At 38.3% G+C, this 18,083-nt stretch overlaps 1 protein-coding gene across 1 annotated transcript in view; it reads right to left on the bottom strand.

Moving 5' to 3' along the window:
• Positions 1-18,083, bottom strand: part of CNTNAP2 (contactin associated protein 2) — a 1,202,777-nt gene that overhangs the window by 370,078 nt on the left and 814,616 nt on the right. The window contains exon 12 of the mRNA XM_075493725.1: positions 1,742-1,861. Within this exon, the coding sequence (XP_075349840.1) occupies positions 1,742-1,861 (120 nt within the window). The remainder of the gene's footprint in view (positions 1-1,741; positions 1,862-18,083) is intronic.

Below are 18,083 nucleotides of genomic sequence, written 5' to 3'. Positions count from 1 at the left end.
ATTTAAATACTCTGGAAATTGTTTTGTAGACGAGAAACATTAATAAAATGAAATGGTTACTTTTACTTTTTCCCAGTGTTGGACAAGCTACTAGGACCTTCTGCTGTATATTTATATTTAACATGAATGAGCAATACTGTACTGCTGGATAGGTGTACTTTTTTGTGCCTGACACCACTATGGTAGTATATTTTTAATTTACAAAGTTACCCTTGAAGAGTACCCAAAAGCTATAGCTAGCACTGAACACAGCAGTTGTTCTGAATAGCAGAAATCGCTATAATGTATCAGCAATTCTTGGCATTGTTCCCTGCAGTGCCTGCTTGATTAGTTACAGATACAGTTCAAGGTGCTGGTTATGATTTTAAAAGCCCTAAATGGGTCAGGATCCACTTATCTGAAAGATTACCTTTACACCTGTGTCTCAGAACAGATTGGCTGGCTGTGTCTCCAGTCCAAGAAGGACTGATGGCAATCCCAGAGCTTAGATCAGGCTCCTTTTTAGGTATGCGTTTATTATACAAATGCAGACATTAATGCCAATATGAAACAATGGTATTCTCCTGTTCTACAACAGGCTGTCTACCTATGAGCACTTGGTCTGGGGTCTGCTGCATGTGCCATGCATCCCCCTTCAAGTCAGCTTCCCCCCTCTGCACTCCCCAATCTCTCCCATCCAAGTTGGCTAAAACCCACCCCACAGGTCCAGACATGTACAGGTTTCTGCCTCCAGGAAGAGCTACATGAGCTTCAGCAACTGTGGTCTCTAAAGAGGCAGAGGTACTGTTTCAACTTCTGATAGTGCCTTCACATTCATGTTGCTGGTGCTGAAGTCTGAGGACTCAGACATATGCCAGATTTCCAGTGCAAACAGACTGAAATTCAAACTTATTATGCAGACATTTGGGGAAAGTCAGGGGACATGTCTGTTGTATCAGCTACCCAATATTTCATATCAGGAAAAAGTGCTGAGACAACTGTCATGCATTAACAGAGCAAAGAAATAATATACTCCCAGTGCAGAAAATTGCCCCCATTTCTTTTTTAATTATCATATTTTTCTGCCTCAGCATGGCAATGCAGATGACTAAGACAGGATATCTTCCGTGAGAATGCCCAGATGGGAAATTACCCATGCAAAACTAGTGTTAAAAGCAGGAAAAAAAACCACACAACAAAACCAAAATAAGTTAATGCAGTTATCTATATGGTCTCAGAAGTTAAACAAGATACATCCTAAGACCAGTTAAAAAGACAAAACAGGCAAAAAAGACAACTCAAATGCTTTGTTTCTCTTGTAATTAGTTTATATTCCTTGCCTATGGTGGTAAGTGTGTGAAAGTCAGCGATACCTGGACAGAAATAAAAGTCGGACATTTCTAAAAAGCTGCCTTCTATAGCACCCCATGAACCACAGACATTACTGAACTACAAATATGTTGATATACAATAGTTTTGGTAAATAGCCATATATATCTACTTTTTTTTTTTTAATGATGCACCACTGAGGATACAAAGGCCTGTTAAGGCTAATTAATAGCCGTGAATCAAAGAGCTTATGAAATGGATTAACTACTGCCTTGCGCAGACTATGATGAATGGTGACTATGGATTTTATGACCCCTCTCATGAAAAGCTCTTAGCAATTACTTTTCTTTTGCCAAGAAATATGAATTATGAACAGACTCTTTCTCCCAACTACATTAGAAAAAAATTGAATTAGCAAATACAATGCAGTTACCTGTCATGTTGCAGTAAACTTTCAAAGGTCCCAGTCCCCCACTGCCATCTGGATCTATCCAGTAGTAATTTGAAGTTTTGCCCAAGTGTTTGTATGCTTCACAAGAGAGTTCATAAATAGCTAGAATGAAATAAAACACAGCAATAAGGATCTTCATTTCCTGGAGCAAAAAATCCATAATGACAATAAATTGACTTTATTTATATATCAAGAATGATACCTTTGAGATAAGTAATGCCACTGACATTCACAGAAAACAAAGCATCTTTCCAAAAGATACAGAAGTGATTAAAAGCTTGAGGCACACAATTTCATTTTTTGGCATGTGAGAGAAAGCCAGAATAGGGAGAGGATTCTGACCACCTGGGGGAGAGGGAACAACCAAACTTTTCCAAGAGTATCTTTAAACTATTTTTGAAAATACTTTGGTTCAGAACTATGTTTATACACTGGTTTAAGTTTTACATCATAAACGGAGACACTTGATCCAACATACTTTTCCCTTTAGTTTTCTTTGAAGAGATACACCAAAAGGCTTATGAATTTTCCCTCTGTAAATTTTAGAATTTTTCAGGTTTAGAATTTTACAACTCAGAATAACATCAAGTTTCAAAATTGTGAAATTTCTCACTACATGTAATACCTGCCTCTACACTGCTCTGCAGTTACTCTGTTACATACCTACATAACTAATACTCTGTTCCAGCAAGATCTAAAATTTCATTATATTTACTGGAATTTAATTGATTTAGTGGGGGGGTTTGTTTCAATTTTTCCTTGACCTCTCTATACTGCTTTCTATTTCAAGTTGTAAAACTGCTTGTCAAATTGTGCTATGATCAATAGCTCAGGTATAAATAAGCATTGTAATAGAAGCTTTTCTAGTAATTCCTATATTTTCTTTGAAATGTATGACTATTACAAAGCTATGTGTATTATACATGAATAAATTAAATCATTTTATGCATAGAAAAAGTAAAACTGGCAATTTATATAAATTGGTGTATATATATAAAATTGGTAAATTATATAAATATTTTTCTATGCAAATTTTTTAAAAAGGAATGTGTAATGCTTCTTTGTTTTCCAAGGACCAGATGGTACAGCTTTTTTGTTTGGAATCAATCAATCAGCTGCTAAAAGAAATGAAATGTTTGTTTAACCAGACTTCATATCCACTCTAAAAATTAATCTAATTTGTTAGCAATTCTTGCAAGCGATCTCCTTGCTAAGACTGGCTTTATTTCAAATGTCCATAAGGAAGAGCTGTTTCGCTGGGCTCTGATGAGGAGTGACTGATTGCACACACACACATTTAAAGGCCTCTAACCAACTAACAAGACGCAGGAAGGAAAGCGGAGCTAAAAATAGTCTCCAATTTTGATGTGGCATGAATGCAAAGCTAGACTGTTACCTTTGTATAAAGGGAATCTCCTTGTCGATGCTACAAGAGAAATAATTTCCTGGGAAGTTTTACATGTTCATTACAGGGTTTAACGTCAATTTTATGCAAGAAGTAGATACTTTACTTAAATTGTGAAATATTCCAAGCCATTTCCCCTTTCTCCCCAAACTAAGGTCAACGGATTCTTTCGTTATCAAGGAGACTCTGTGCCTGTTTTCGGACACTTCATGCAGATTTCATAAGGAATTCATCACCAATTTTCTTCAGAAATATTTCTCTAACTCTCTATACACTACCTAAATGTACTCATAAAATACCAACTCTGTTAATGTATAATTGTTGTGATACCAAGCTGCAAATTTTAACAGATGCATTCCAGGTCAAGCCAAGAAGATGACAAATACTGTTTATGTATATACTTTGGTGTTTTCATTTTCTAAACACTTTCAGAAAACCAAGGGAGTTTTGTCTTTGTAGCATCCAGATCTTTATGTAGGGCCGTATGACATTTTTCTCTATGTTTGCTCCTTTCAAGAAGACAGGCCTATCTTTGTACAGAGATACTACTACAATTCAGAAAAAAATATTAAAGACTGTTACATGGAAGACAAAACCAAGTTACACTTTTTAATCAGACACTCATTTATCCTTACTGAATATTTTTACAGAAAATTAAAGGATTTAAATACAACACCCTTCCTTCTGTTCTTCTGGAATGGAAGAAATAGAAAGTGGTAGGTAGTTATTAGTATTACAGCACAGAACAGGCTGCTTTTGAATAAGTCAGCGTTTGTTAAGCTTCAACATTATGCTGAACATCAAACAATAGAAATTAAGATCGTTCTTCAAATAAAGACAAAAGAGTGGGATATTCTAAATAAATTCAACTTGTGAAAAGTGTTTTTATGAGTGCGTGATAGGTTTTTGGCAGGTTTTATCCATACGTAGATGCATACTTAAAGACCTTAAAAATGGGAATAAACAAAAATGAAAGAGTAGGTTCTAGTGCAAGGAGCAGTAATGTACAAATCAAGTAACAGCAGTACAGAAACAAAGTGAAGGGATAAGTGAAGTTGGTATACAGACAAAATAACTGGTAATTAAGATGCAATAGGAAACAGCAAATAATAATGGAGAGAAACAATAAGGAGAAATGGTTGCATGTATCTACATACAAAAAAGGAGGCACAGAGAGAGACAGAGAAAGAGAGAAGCGTCTTTTAGTGCTGATTTCTTCTGGAAGATAGGGGGAAAAAAAAAGAATGGAAGGACTGAAGACACAAGGGCAATACATTTATGCTTTTCAGGCCAGTCGAAGTAAAATGCCAAAAATGTGTATTTGCTTTCTTGGTAGTTGGTCCAAACACACAATATATATACTCTTAAGGGACTTCACAATAGTATTAAACCTCAAAATCTTCCAAGCTAAAGGTAAAACTCACATGTGCCCTGAAGTCCAGAGAAGCTGTTTCTAGCATAATACATCCAGGGGTTTGTTTGGAGGTGTTTTTTTTTGTTTGTTTGTTTTTGAGGTTTTTTTAATGTTACTTATATTCTTTCCAAGGAGAAGAGGGGGGAAAAAACCCACCCTACAAATGGCTTCCTCACTCTTAACTTGACATGCTTTCATCTTGCATCAAAACCTGTCTACAAGCAATAAGAGGTCAAAACTTGGTCAGAACAGTGATCCAAGGTCTTAGGGTCAAGTAAAAGGTATGTACAAAAAGAATCAAAAACAGAAAGAGAAGAGCACCAAAAAGATGCTATAGTCTTTTTAAAGTTTAATCACCTGAATAATACAGATCAAACTGAGACCATCAAATCCATTTCATGCTAAAATTTGAAAGGGCTTGGCTGTGTTCTGACATGAAGTAAAAAGACGTTAATAAAACCCCACATTTAAAAAAAAAATAAATCTAATTTTAACTTTTGGTGTGAAACATCAAGCTGCTTTAAGCTTCTTAGTCTGGGCATTTTAATCAGCTGACGAAAGCAACTACGAATGCATTTTGAAGTTCACCATTGACTGAGCTAACATTCACAACAGTGGGTTTGAGCATGGCTTGAGGGGATAAGTTTCTCTTCTTAGAAAACCTTGACTAGGAAAGCAGACTACAGGAGAACAGCTTAGAGTGAAACAAAAACTAACAAAAAACCTTGAGCCACACAGACCTTAACATAATTTTCGTCACTGCATTTCTTCATGAGTTCTCCTCCACTCCCAGAACTGCTTACCTGAAGCCCAAAGGGGAGGTGTTGATGGAGAGGGGAAGACAACACTCATTTCCAAGTTTTTAGGATCCTCTATTTTAAACATTTGAGGAAAACCAAATGGTTCAGAAAACCAGTTTACAGAATAGCTTTTTCCAGCTCCAGACAGTTAGCCCAAAGTTGGAAAGAATCAACTTCTCTTAGATTTCAATGGCTCTTTACTGATTGAGGGGAGCAGATGTTCTCACTCCTGTTTTACTTTCTGACTGGCGTAAAGATCAAGAGAGAGTTATCCCACACAGCTGGCACAGCTGCTGGCTATCTCTAAAAAGCAGACGAGCTGAATGACAAAAAGGATTTAGCAACTCTGTTACCCTACATGATGTTCCCATAGAGTTTCAGTAGCACCTTGGTGAACTACAGTTTCTGCATCACCATGTAAAAAGGCAGCTTTAATTTTAGAGCTGACAAATAGCCTCCTTTTATAAGTGCAAAGCTCATTATAAATAGAAGACCTAGCGTGACAGTCTGCACTATGTGACACAGTGAATGTGTTACAATACATTTTGTTTCTGTCAGTGAGTATGGCTGCTGCAGGGGATAAACTCCTTTAAACTGCTGCTAATACAGGAGTAAATCTCCTTAGCTTTACAGGGGCATAGGAAAGGTGTAGATTCACAGGAATTGATGGAATTAAATGATAGTAAAAGTGACAAAAGTAGGCAATGCATCAGATCCACAAAGTCCAGCTATGCCTCTCCATCACTTTCAACTTCCCAGAAAAATACTGAAAGCTAAATAGATTGTGAGGTGCTTGGGTTTATGTCACTCAGGCTGGTTTCAACTCTTGAGCACCTTAAAACGGGCTGAAAGCATAGACAGACAAGGAAGGGGGAAAAAAATCCCTAAACTTACTCAAGAAATAGTTGCACACTGAAATGGCATACCTGCAGTTTATTTTAAAAGAAAGGAATGAGTTTTATTTGTTGCTTTATTGCAATATATATTCAGAAGATCAATTGCAAACCTGAAAATGTTAAAAAATAAATTTTTATATATAAACACACATACATTGTAAGCTTCTGCTCTGTCAGCTTAAGGTTCTCTCTATGCAGTACTACAACAACAAACCTATCCCCACCCTTATTCATTCCAATGCTATATGGTGGAGAAACCATGTCTGATACAGCTTTATTAAAATAGGCTAAGTGAACTAGAAGTCTCACCATGACTCAAAGCAAGTTACATATGAGAACAAAACCCCTTCTGAATTCCAGACCCTTATTCTGACAGTAAGAACACATGAAGCTGCTGGTTTGCTCTACTACTTCACGTATATTAAAAAGTTTTTTAAAAGCCCCACAAAAAAAACCATGATGCAATACTACTTCAATGTTCTTGTTATTCTGTAGGACTGTTGCTGCAATGGTCAGAACCAAACCTTATGTGTGTCAGTTTTTTAAAGTTTGGATATAAAAATTCTGTAGTTTGGAACTCATCCTTATAATGCCTAAGAACAGAAAAAGTAAAATAAAGTCCAAAATTCAGTCTGCAGTTACAGTTAAACTTAGAATAAGTACCCAAGTGTTGTTAAAGTCAACCAAAACTAAGTGTGAACAAGTATTTTACATCTCACATTTTAAAAGTGAAGTAAACCTTTCAGATATGACAACAAGATGGAGGTATTGCTAGAAATCCATATTGTATCGATGCACACTGCATTGCATTGCAATTTTGTTAAATCCAATTTATGGTAAAACGTACTTATATATAACAATGTCTATTTTTTATATAACAAGTATATTTTTGGTACATAAATCCCTCCACATCTTCCTGTGTGCATGCACAAACACACACCTTGCTAGATGATTCTTCTGCTTGTAATTATATTATTATTGTAATTATCCTTCCTACAAGAAAGGATCTGAAAGTTTAACTAAACTAAGTCTTTACTCATTAGTAGAACAGTAACAACATGATCTCGATTATCGTGAGCTTGAAATGTTTTCCAAAGTAGCTTTTGCCAGGTTTCCAAATGTTAAGGGTGCCCTGGCAAAGCAGATGTGGTTGGAAACTGCGGCTGAACATTTTTGGGTTTGCCCCTTCCACCCTTTTAGGCTGTCAGTTTACAGAAGTTCCCAACACCTTCAGCTGTGAGAGCTGAAATCTAAAATAAGTTACAAATCAAAAAACCAGGGAGCACCACCCACCACCAGCATCCAAAAAAACTCATCAGTCAAAATAGTGACAGAAGGAAGAAACCAGCACCATTCTGATACAGAACTGCACACGTAGCTAAAAAGTTTCAAGCTGTTTCAACACGTCAACTTTTCTAAGTGTAGGCACACTCACCTAAAAAGAGCTCCAAAACATTAAAAACACCAAACATGACCTGACCCTGCACAGAGAAGATTCTAAGCTAACAAGGACTTCTGCTTTGTGGGTTTTTCTTGTTATTCTTGCCTATTATGTAATTATCTTAATGTAAAAATGACAACAAAAGGCCTGTTTTAGTTTCTGCATACAGCCAAAGACCCCTTTCCAAAAATCCTTCTCGATGTAAAAATATCTTCAAAATATTTGCTAAAATAACACCCTTCCCTAAACAAAGGAAGGTGGTAGTGGGGAGCAAAAATAAAATCCTAACTAGCCGAAACTGTCTTGCAACACCCACAACAGTTCTTCAAATGAAATTTCTGACGGACTGCTAGAGGCAGCAATTTCTGCATGACCAGAAGGTGGATTTTCAGCCAAGAGTTGCTCACCACAAGTCACACAGCTAAACTGCAGGTACTTGCAGCTCAGATGCCCCTGTAGAATTAGGTTACCTTGATGAGAAAAGCATAGGAAGCAGCACTTTAAACAAAAGGTAAGGGTCTAATAAGATAAAGCTGTAAGACCTTCAAGGCTCCTAGCCCTCACAACCCAAGAAGTAGCCAGCCACAGCTGCTCAAAGTGTGCTCATCGTGGCATGCCAGAGCAGGAGGAAGGTGCCAGCACACTCAGCTAGCTGCAATGCTGAGTTTCTGTGTCCTGTCTACGTGCACTTGGAAACCACGCCTGAATGTGTCAGTAACTGCAATGAGGTTCATCTCTAGGAAGAAAACTGAGTTTCTTGATGAGCTGCAGCTTTATGCACATCTTGAACGTGATATGTACATAAAAAGATTCATTTGGAGATTTAAAGTTCTTTGGGGAAATTTTTTTTTTTTAAATAGATCTACCGTGATGTTAACAAAATTCCAGAAATGTCTTTCTGAAGAAATACAATTCTAGATTCAGTTACGCTACATTCAATTACAACCAAATGACTTGCATTCAGGAAAACCCAAGAAATAAGGAAGTGTCCAAATGTGACATGCATTTTCCAATGCAATATTGCCTAATTATTAATGACGATGGAAATCAGAAAACCTGAACTTCCTGGCTTTATGTATAACTGAAAATTTGAGTAAACTAAAACCTGTAAAGCCCTGCGAGTAATACAATTTGCGTGCTCATGTTGCATCTATTATCTTCTGTTTTTAAAGAGATGTTGCTGTACATGAACAGCCACCCACCGAAAGTGCAATTTTCACATATAAATGCAATTAAGCAACTGGAAAATTTCAGTGTAAATAAGAGAATTTGAGAATATTGGAATGTACCGTGAACAAGTCCACCAAATCATGGCTGTATATAACATGGCGCATGCTTTAGCCAATCATTTTTCCAGCTGTAGTAAAACCAAGGCCAAGCACTACTTCTCAGCCATGACGAGGTTACCTCCACAGCCGGAAGTTGAATTGAGCTACTGCAGTCCCAAAAGCACAAGCAAGCACAACCCCTGGCATCTTCACACATCTTCAGAGTGAAACTGAGATTTGATTGGTTTTCTCTGGGATACAATCATTGTAGGGGCCCTTGGTTGGCTCTCACAGTTGGCCAGGACAAACACGTGAATTCTAAGAGCTAAAAACTTCATCCTTTCACTGTGGTCACATGAGATTAGTAAGAGTCTATCACACACAGCACAGCTATTTTACTCACAGCAGTTCAAATGCAAGTTAACTTAAGCCTAAGGGTTTAGTTCTGCCACTCTTAACATCACATTAAATAAGTACTACATCATTCTACAAGATGTTCCAGGAAAAGGTTGTTCAATTGCTCAAATTACATTTGGAGCAGTAAGTGCCAGAAGAAAAAGCAGAATCTTTTTTCTGATCATAATTAGCCTAACAGCAGAATCACATGGCTGGGATGAACCACAAAGATAACCTAATCCACCTCAGTCTCACAAAAAGCTCAATTACATCCATGTATCATTCCTGACATACTCCATTTAAAAATCTTCCATGATGTAAATTCCTCAACACGCCATGGCAGCCTCAAGCTCCACCAGCCCTTCAGCATCAGCATTTCTCCCACTCTCTCTACACTGTGAAGCTGCTCTGCTGCAGTTTAAACTCATAATTTCTTTTTTACCCACCATGAATTTGGAGAATAGCTTATTGTACTCCTCCTTGCAGCCATCTTTTGTCTATTTGCAGATATGAATCTCTTCTTTACATTAAAAAGGCCAGCTTTGTTCATCTTGGCCACAGGTTGTGTTTTCTAGGTGCTAAATTATTCTTCTTGCTCTGCTCTGAACTCTCCAATTTTGACATGAAGCTCAGCATACGAAAGTTGACAATGCCCAGCACAGGACAATTAATTTGTACATCCCACAAGTTATGCTTCTGTTAATTCAACCCAAAATAGTGTTTTCCTTGTTCACAGAAGCATATGTAATGAACTACAAGGTAAATATGCCAGCAATAAAGCCCACTTCTACAGAATAAAAAATACCCCCAAACCCAGCAGTTTTCCTCAACCTCTACTTATGCACTTGGTTAACCCTTCCTAAGCATAGTCCTTCCCTATCCTCAGTTGCTCTGCATCTCAAAATCTTAAAAAGAGCTTCCAAAAGAAAGACCATTCTTTAATTTTTTATATATAGTCATAATATTATCTATATAAAAATATATATTCTATATAAGTAAATATATTATATAAATACACACATACACACTGTTTTTTTAAATGAATTGGGAAGGTAAACCAAGAAAAGGAATTTTAGTGCTTTATGGCTGGACTAGTGTACATTTCTGTCCACCGCTGCATTGGCTGTCATGCTGCTAAAGCTCTCTGTCAGCAAACCTCCTTTGTGACCAAGCACAAGCCTTCTCCCTGCTGCCATTGATCTAAGCTTCAGCCTTCTTAAAGCTCTGAAATTATGGATTGCCACCTTCCCAGCTGATATATCCTCCTCACACTCTCCCTCTGCCTCCTATTGTGAGCTAATAAACTTATAAAGGATTCTCATTATTACTGCAATATTCAAATATGCCCTGTAGAAACAGAAAGGAAATTAAAAAGCAGAGAAAAATAAAAATAATAAAATATGTGGAAATTTGCCAAATTTGTGTCAAGTTGACTCTAGGCTCATTTATGTCAGTGATAAACAAGACAATTACCATTGTGGTAACAAAGGGAAGAAAGTAGAGGGGTTGCCATCAGAATAAGAAAGAGAGCATGAGTTTATTTGCCACTGGGATAATAAAGAAAATTACTGCCATGGGGGTGAAAACTGTAATTTGAGTTACCACACAGTAGTGCAACCCAGGAATTTGCTATGAATACAGAAGTAAAACATCCCATTTATGGCAAAAAGAAAGGTGCTTCTGTTTCTCTCTCCACTTTGTTCTTTCTTTGCTTTGGGCTGGGGGAGGGGGGCAGAGAGAAATGAATTTAAATCCAAAGGCTGATCAAAGATGGATTTTTAAACAAATTTAACAGTGATTTTAAATTAGAAGCCATAGATTAGGCAATTAGCATCCTTGTAACAGTGTCAGCCTACAGACATCACAAGAAAGAAGTATAATTAGACACCAATTTTTAACTAGGTGCTTTTGAGAATTAAGTCATTCAAGGATACACAAACCCTTTTTTTAAAAAAAAGCCCTGCATTCTAGCATGGTTCTTTGAGGCTGAAATAAACACCGTTCAGGATAAAAACATTTGAAAGGGAGAACTGCAAGTCATGCTGAACATCTCCATGTAAGGCACGCTTTCATTTTAAATCTGGATGGTTTGGCACATTTTTGTAGCTGTAATGCATTACTGGGCACTGCATCTGAGGGGGAAGATTGTCAAAAAACTCTTAGATATTCACCGTGCTTGTGCTGGTCGTACACTGATCCCAGCCACAGAAAGCTTCAGAGCTGCCTAGAGCTCATTTGAGCCTTCTCCAGCTGGGAGACAACAGGAACACTGCCAATATCATCTTGCCCCCTTCTTCCCTCCTATCCCTATCTCCCATGCAAAAGGCTTCAAAGTATGTAAGGCTTCAAAGTTGGTATAAAAACTGAGTTTGAAAAATCCATACCCCTAAACAAAAAGTATGATTTCTACTCCCACTCCCACTTACTTTGTATTGCCAGGGCAATGGGAAAGAGAAGAGGAAACAAGGTACAAGTCTGGATTTACACTTTCCCAGCTGTGTAATACAAATGCTTGGTTGCGCTCTAAAGTGTGCCGAGATACACAAATGAAAACATCAGCAAATTATGCAAGGGCCAAGGTAAGGGAGACAACTCCAGTAAATTTAGGTCAAAGTTACAGAAATACCTGGAATCTTATTTTAATACAAGATGTCTATAAGCAGCTACACATAGCAAAAATACAGATTAAACCCAAGGATTTTTCCCCACCAAGTTCATGCCAGTTCTTTTCTGCCTTGGATATCACAGCATTTGATCTGTCTGAAGACCTGAACTTCCTCATCATGTTAAATAATGCTAAGCTGCACAAAGAGATATCCTTATTACACAGCTTTAAAAGAGATTATAATGTCAGTTTTTGTTTATTCATGAATATTACTAATACCAAAATGCATTATTCCCATGCTCATTTATAGGACTGTAATTAAGTTTCATTTTTACAGGCCTTGACAGTTGTAATTGTCACTGTTTCCTGCCTCTTTTCCCCCTCCTCCCCACCCCAGTTCCCCAAACATTTTTTGCATCTGAACCTATCATAACCAGCAATCCTCTGAAGGAAAATATGATACCTTGCTTGGCTGTACTTGCTCAATACAAGTTTTACTTGAGTAAAACTTACTCAAGTTACTCAAGTTACTAAAAAAATTACTGGTCCAATAAAATAAGAGTTCTTAAAACCTTACATTAAAAGCTTATGTTTGAAAAAAAAAACCAAACCACACCAACAAATGGTAGCTTACCTACAAAACAAATGCTATACACACAGACTTACAGACACCTAACCAAATAGTGGGTTTTCCAGAGGAGCTGAGCACTTATTTCCACCAACAGAAAAGAACTAAAACATTACGAAAACAAATGCACATATCAGCATTTACATTATCTCAATCAAAATGTCCTCTATCAACATGACACCAATTTAGAACCAATGCATCATCTTTATCATTTCCATTAATCACTAAGCAACTTGCAATGCCAACAGAATTCAACTTTTTTAACTGCCATAAAAATATCAGCAGAAACATCTGCTCCATGTCCCTTTTTGCATGTTTTCTCTCCAATACTTTCAATTGGGAATGACTGTGTCCTGGCAACTTACTGGAAATCATTTTCACATCTTTTTCACATAATGGATGAGCTGTGAAATTAGTAACATGTTAGATGGATCCCTTGGAGGCTGCCCTGGTTGGCATGCACTCTCTTCTGTTGGTATCTGTTTCAATAGCAGCACTGTAGAGTATTCATTTAGACTATTTACTGAGGGGATGCGAATATGGGGAAAGTGTCAGGTTCTGTGAAAAAAGCCCATCTGCACACCCATAGAGGAGCTCAGAGATGCAATGGCAGGGGAGAAACCCAAATAATAACCTGCCAGGCTGCTCCCAGGTCCATCACAGGAGCCATCAGCCCATCAAAGACCCATCTGCACAAGCCCAGAAAGGGACCCAAATCAAGGACTCCCAAGCAACGAACAACCTGTCTGGGGCTGTCCCAAAACAGCCTCAGCCCCAGTGTCTGGGCATGGAGCCCCTCACCGTGAGTCACTGGGAGCAGGTCTCCCCAACACCTTTCAGACTAAGGGGGTTGCTGCCTAGGGGTGGGACACATTGTGGGATGCATGGGAAACACAGCTCAGGATTGCACAGGATTTATGGGATGTTTAGGGGAAGAACCAAAAGCAGGAAAGGGGAGAGGGTTAGGTGATCTGGAGGAGGAAAAGTGTGGAAAAAAAAAAAGAGGGATAAGTGTAAATAGTGGTCTGGTCAGTACACTTGCCTGGGTGTGCCCTGCATCTGATCAGCGCAGGCTGTCCTGCATTATTAAATTCCTTTCTAACTCTTTCCTGGGCGAGGGGCTCTCGATCCTGTGTGCACGTGTGTGTGTGGGGGTGTGGGTGCCAGCAGGTAGGGTCAGACCACAGGTTGGAGGGCCCCTGTGTCCATGGTGCCAACCATTGGAGCAAGCGCAAGGTGTGTGTGTGTGACGGCTAGTGAAGAACAAGCTGGACTAGCCAGCAAGCAGGTGAAGTGGCCTAGGAGCAAGCAGGGGTGAGTGGGTCTCTAAGGCTCAGCTCAGGATGTGAGAGCACCTGGGTGCCTCTAGGGGTAAGACCTGGGGCAGACACCTGGAAAGTCCTGGCCAGCTCTGGGTGTGTGTGCATGCAACAGTCTGTACCAGTAACTGGAGTGGAACTGCTGCCTCAGGGGTTGTACATCCAGGTGACAGAAACTGGGGAGACTGGGATCAAAGGCCAGCTACTGGGCAGACTGAGTGCCTGAGCTCTGCTGCTGGAGGGATCCACCCTGTACATATGTACATGTATTCCTTCTAGTGAACCTCCACCTTGCTCAGCCAGAGTGGGAAGCAGAGCGAGACTGCTGGTGCTGTGCATGTGTGAGTACACTGAGTGTCTGTGATCTGTGTGGCCGGACACGTATATGTGTAGTGTATATGTGTGCTTTATGTGCGTGTGCCTGCTGGGAATACATCTTCAGCCTTGCTATTGGTAGGATTGGTAGGTCATCGTACTACAGCAGCATCACCTCTTCTGGTTGTTCAATCTGGCACAGTAGGTTTTCTTCTAACAGAAAGTCAGAATACAGGACTTATCTCCTGTAGCCATTTCCCCTTTTATTTATTGTTGCAATTAACTTCTTACAGAGCCCTGAATCTGTGGGTTGTGCTCAGCTACACTGATATTCAACACATTGCCCTTCTCTGTGATCAGTAACATACTGCCTGACAAGCAGTTCAAGCGATCAAGACCTGGCTGAAGCTCCCAGCTTCTGTCCAGCAGAGCCTTCTAATGTGCAGAATGTGTTTGATGATGGTCATCCAAACTGCTGGAAGAAAACAAATACAAAGACTGGGCAAAGAGAAACAAAAAATCAGAGCAGATTATTAGAGAAGGAATGATAAAAGGAGGAAACAGATTGTTGTGGTTGATAGGCAACCACAAGAAATTGAGAAACATAAAAATGGGGAAAACAAAAGTGGGTTTGAAAAGAAGAGGCATAGTTAAGAATTTCAGAAAGGCATAACAAGTCCGTGTAGCTCAGTTAGCCTGAGCATGAATCTGAGAAATGCAGTGATCTTTGTAGTGCTCTGAAGTAGCAGTGGCAGATATAACACAAAAATAGTGGCAAACTGCACATTATGTTTTCCTCTATGTTTTAGAGCAGCTACTAGTTCCTTCTGAACCTAAAAGCATATTGAAAACATAACCTATAAAATAGAACAACCATAGCCACAAGAAAATTTAATCTAAAGTTTTCTGAACAAGTGATTAGGTGATTAGGGAATATGGAAGTGATAAATGAGTTATGTAAAAGCTACATAGGGATACATGTGCTTAAAAATTTGCAAGATGAGATTCAAAGAAAGACTGTATGGTTCCAGTAAAATAAAATGAAGAGTGCTAGATGTACAGCTAAGTACATAAGTACATGTAAGTAGTACAGCTAGGACTTCTACTGAGAAAATGAAGAACTACAAACTACGTCAACATGTCTAAATACTTGTACTAATATCAGCACAAACTGTATTTATGAAACAGTAGCATCTTCCATGTTTTTGTAAAGTTAGCTAGAAGTAAACATACCTAGAAGATTCCCCAGGCTTCAGTAAAATACTTAAGAAGTTCCAGTAACCTGTCATTACTTCTGCTAAAAGACTTGCCTAGCCAAGATAACTATTAGCTGTCTAACCTAAGGTGAAATTTTAGAGACACAGTTATGAAGTATGACTGATATCAAACACCTACTTCTGCTAACGGATTTTGGTCCTACAATTTGCCCTGCTTTATCTCCCATTTAAAATACAGTATATTGGGAAGGAGAGTAAAACAAAAAACCACCATACTAAAACTACAAAAAAACATCACAGCTCTCGCCCCTGAGTGAAAAGGGTCAATGTGGACAATTGATTTCTAAGGAAGGCATGTAGAGCTGCCAAAAACTTCCACTGTAAAGAAGCTTCAGTATACTGAAAAAATTAATATAATGATGTTTGAGAGAGGTAGTAGCCAGAAACAAGAACCAAGCTGTATCAAAAAAAATACCATCTGGAATATATATTGTCCACAGAGAAGTGTCACAAGAGGACTGGCAACAATTATTCTCTATACTCATTTACTACTGGAGCCATACACCTACTATTGTAAAGATAAGCGTTCTCATAATAGTTATTAAGGCAAATTATAGCATACAAAGCACAAGCAGTATCCTAGGGTTTCACTTAATCAAAAATGCCTATTTACCCCACGTGAACCACACAAAACACTGTTATAGAGCAAATAAAGCCGTAAGAAACTGAGCTGCCATGTTTTGTTACCCTTCGCATGAATTTCTGTATTTTGGCTTTCCTTATCCTTGTTCTCTATTTTCTTCCACAAGTGCAAGACATCCCAAGACTTCAGCTTGTGACAAAAGAATACTACCACACTCTTTCAGTGTTGCCAGCCAGGCCTGAGAGGAGATAATCAGTCCTTAATCTCATCAGCAGAGGTACAATGCAATAGTCTCTTCCATTGCTTTCAGGTGCAAAACAGAAGCACATTCCCCAACAAACCACACTTTTGCCCCTGGACGAAAACAACTAAAATACCCCAAAGGGTCAGCTCTAATGAAGTAACAATACCTTGCAGGGGAAGTCTGCTTACGAAGACTCAGCAGGGCTCTACCCCAAGCAGCCCATTGCAGGAGGGAGGGCTCCACTGCTTCTCCTCCACCTCAGGATTAAGTCTGAATTGCTCTATATAATTTTGCACTTGCAAGGCTACGTTCCAGAAAAGATGAGTGGCTCCTGCTAAAGCAAGCTTGGAAATTCAATTCTCTGACACTCTGGGATAACTGGCCACCTGTCTTATACCTACGATATGACATAGAGTTGATTGGAAAGCCTCTGCTTTCAACAGCAGATTTTCTAGGGCAGGCAAAATCATTATGCCCATCTTCTCCAGTCATATGCATAGGGAGAACCATAAAGGTCTTCGGGAGTCTGCTTTTCCCGTTGTACTTCTACCTGCAGTATGAGTGTCTTACACATTCATACAACCAGATCACAAAACCCAACACTATTATGAGGCAGTAATGAAGTGGTTAGCAGTTTTTGAAAGATCATCCTCTCTTCCAGGAAAAAGGGGAGGTTACAGGAAACCAAGGAACGGTTTCATAATTTTCTTGAATAGCTTGCTTTTTCAAAATAAGTTTTTGAATTAGAACATTAGATCACCAACATTTAGCATGTTACCAGTGTGGTAGATGATAAATGAGGGTCTGATTTTACACTGATCAACTGTTCTCTTTAAACTTTTGGAATGAAAAGAGATTTTTTTTTTTTTTTGCAAGCCTTCTTCTCACTTTTTCAAATAGCTCTTCTGCTTGTGATGTTTTTCATAAGTCTCAAAGCACTTACAAAGAGCATCATTATTCCCATTGTACAAATGAGGAAAAAAAAAAAAAAAAAACAAATCAAGAAAAACCCACACAAGTGAGAAAGAGAAATAACTTGCCCCAAAATTACATCACTGGGAAATACTAACACAAAGGACTGAATCTAAGTATGGTAATTCTCAATCCACAGTCCTATCAGATTGATCATACCGCCTTCCACATACGGGAAAATTCATTCCAAATGTAGAATTTATCACATCTTTCTACACTAGGTAATGTACATAGGAATGCTACTAACCCCTAGATAATGTTTGGTTATCTGTTGGTACATACTGCCCTTTTAATGGCAAACATAATTAAAAAACAGTATGTTCCCGTATTTTGAATTCTAAAAAAATCTTTTTAAAAAAAAATTACATGTGGAGAGATAAAAACATGTGCATATGTATCTGAAGAAGTTCTCATTCCTTTGACTACCGTGCATCTTTTCAGTTGATCTTTGTATTAACTTCATTCTCTCACATGTTGGAGAAAGCCAGAATTAGAGTGACTTCAAAACGTGTTTTTTCTTTCTAATGGCTGTCAATGGGATTTTAATATCAGCACCTTAATGCTTTTTTGCAATTAAAGTGTTTTAACAGTGAAGTAAGCAATATGCTAGATTGTCTTAATGGAAAAGTTTAAGAAAAAGCTAATTAATTTTGAAGTCTTTACATGCAGAGTCCTTTTCAGGCTATGATTAATTCTGACTTTGATTTTACAGCATACATGCGTTGTTTTGAAGTTACCTATTCTTAATTACATGCTCTCTT

Source organism: Mycteria americana, chromosome 2 (assembly GCF_035582795.1).
Source record: "Mycteria americana isolate JAX WOST 10 ecotype Jacksonville Zoo and Gardens chromosome 2, USCA_MyAme_1.0, whole genome shotgun sequence".
NCBI lineage: Eukaryota > Metazoa > Chordata > Aves > Ciconiiformes > Ciconiidae > Mycteria > Mycteria americana.
This window is presented reverse-complemented; position numbering and strand designations above follow the sequence as displayed.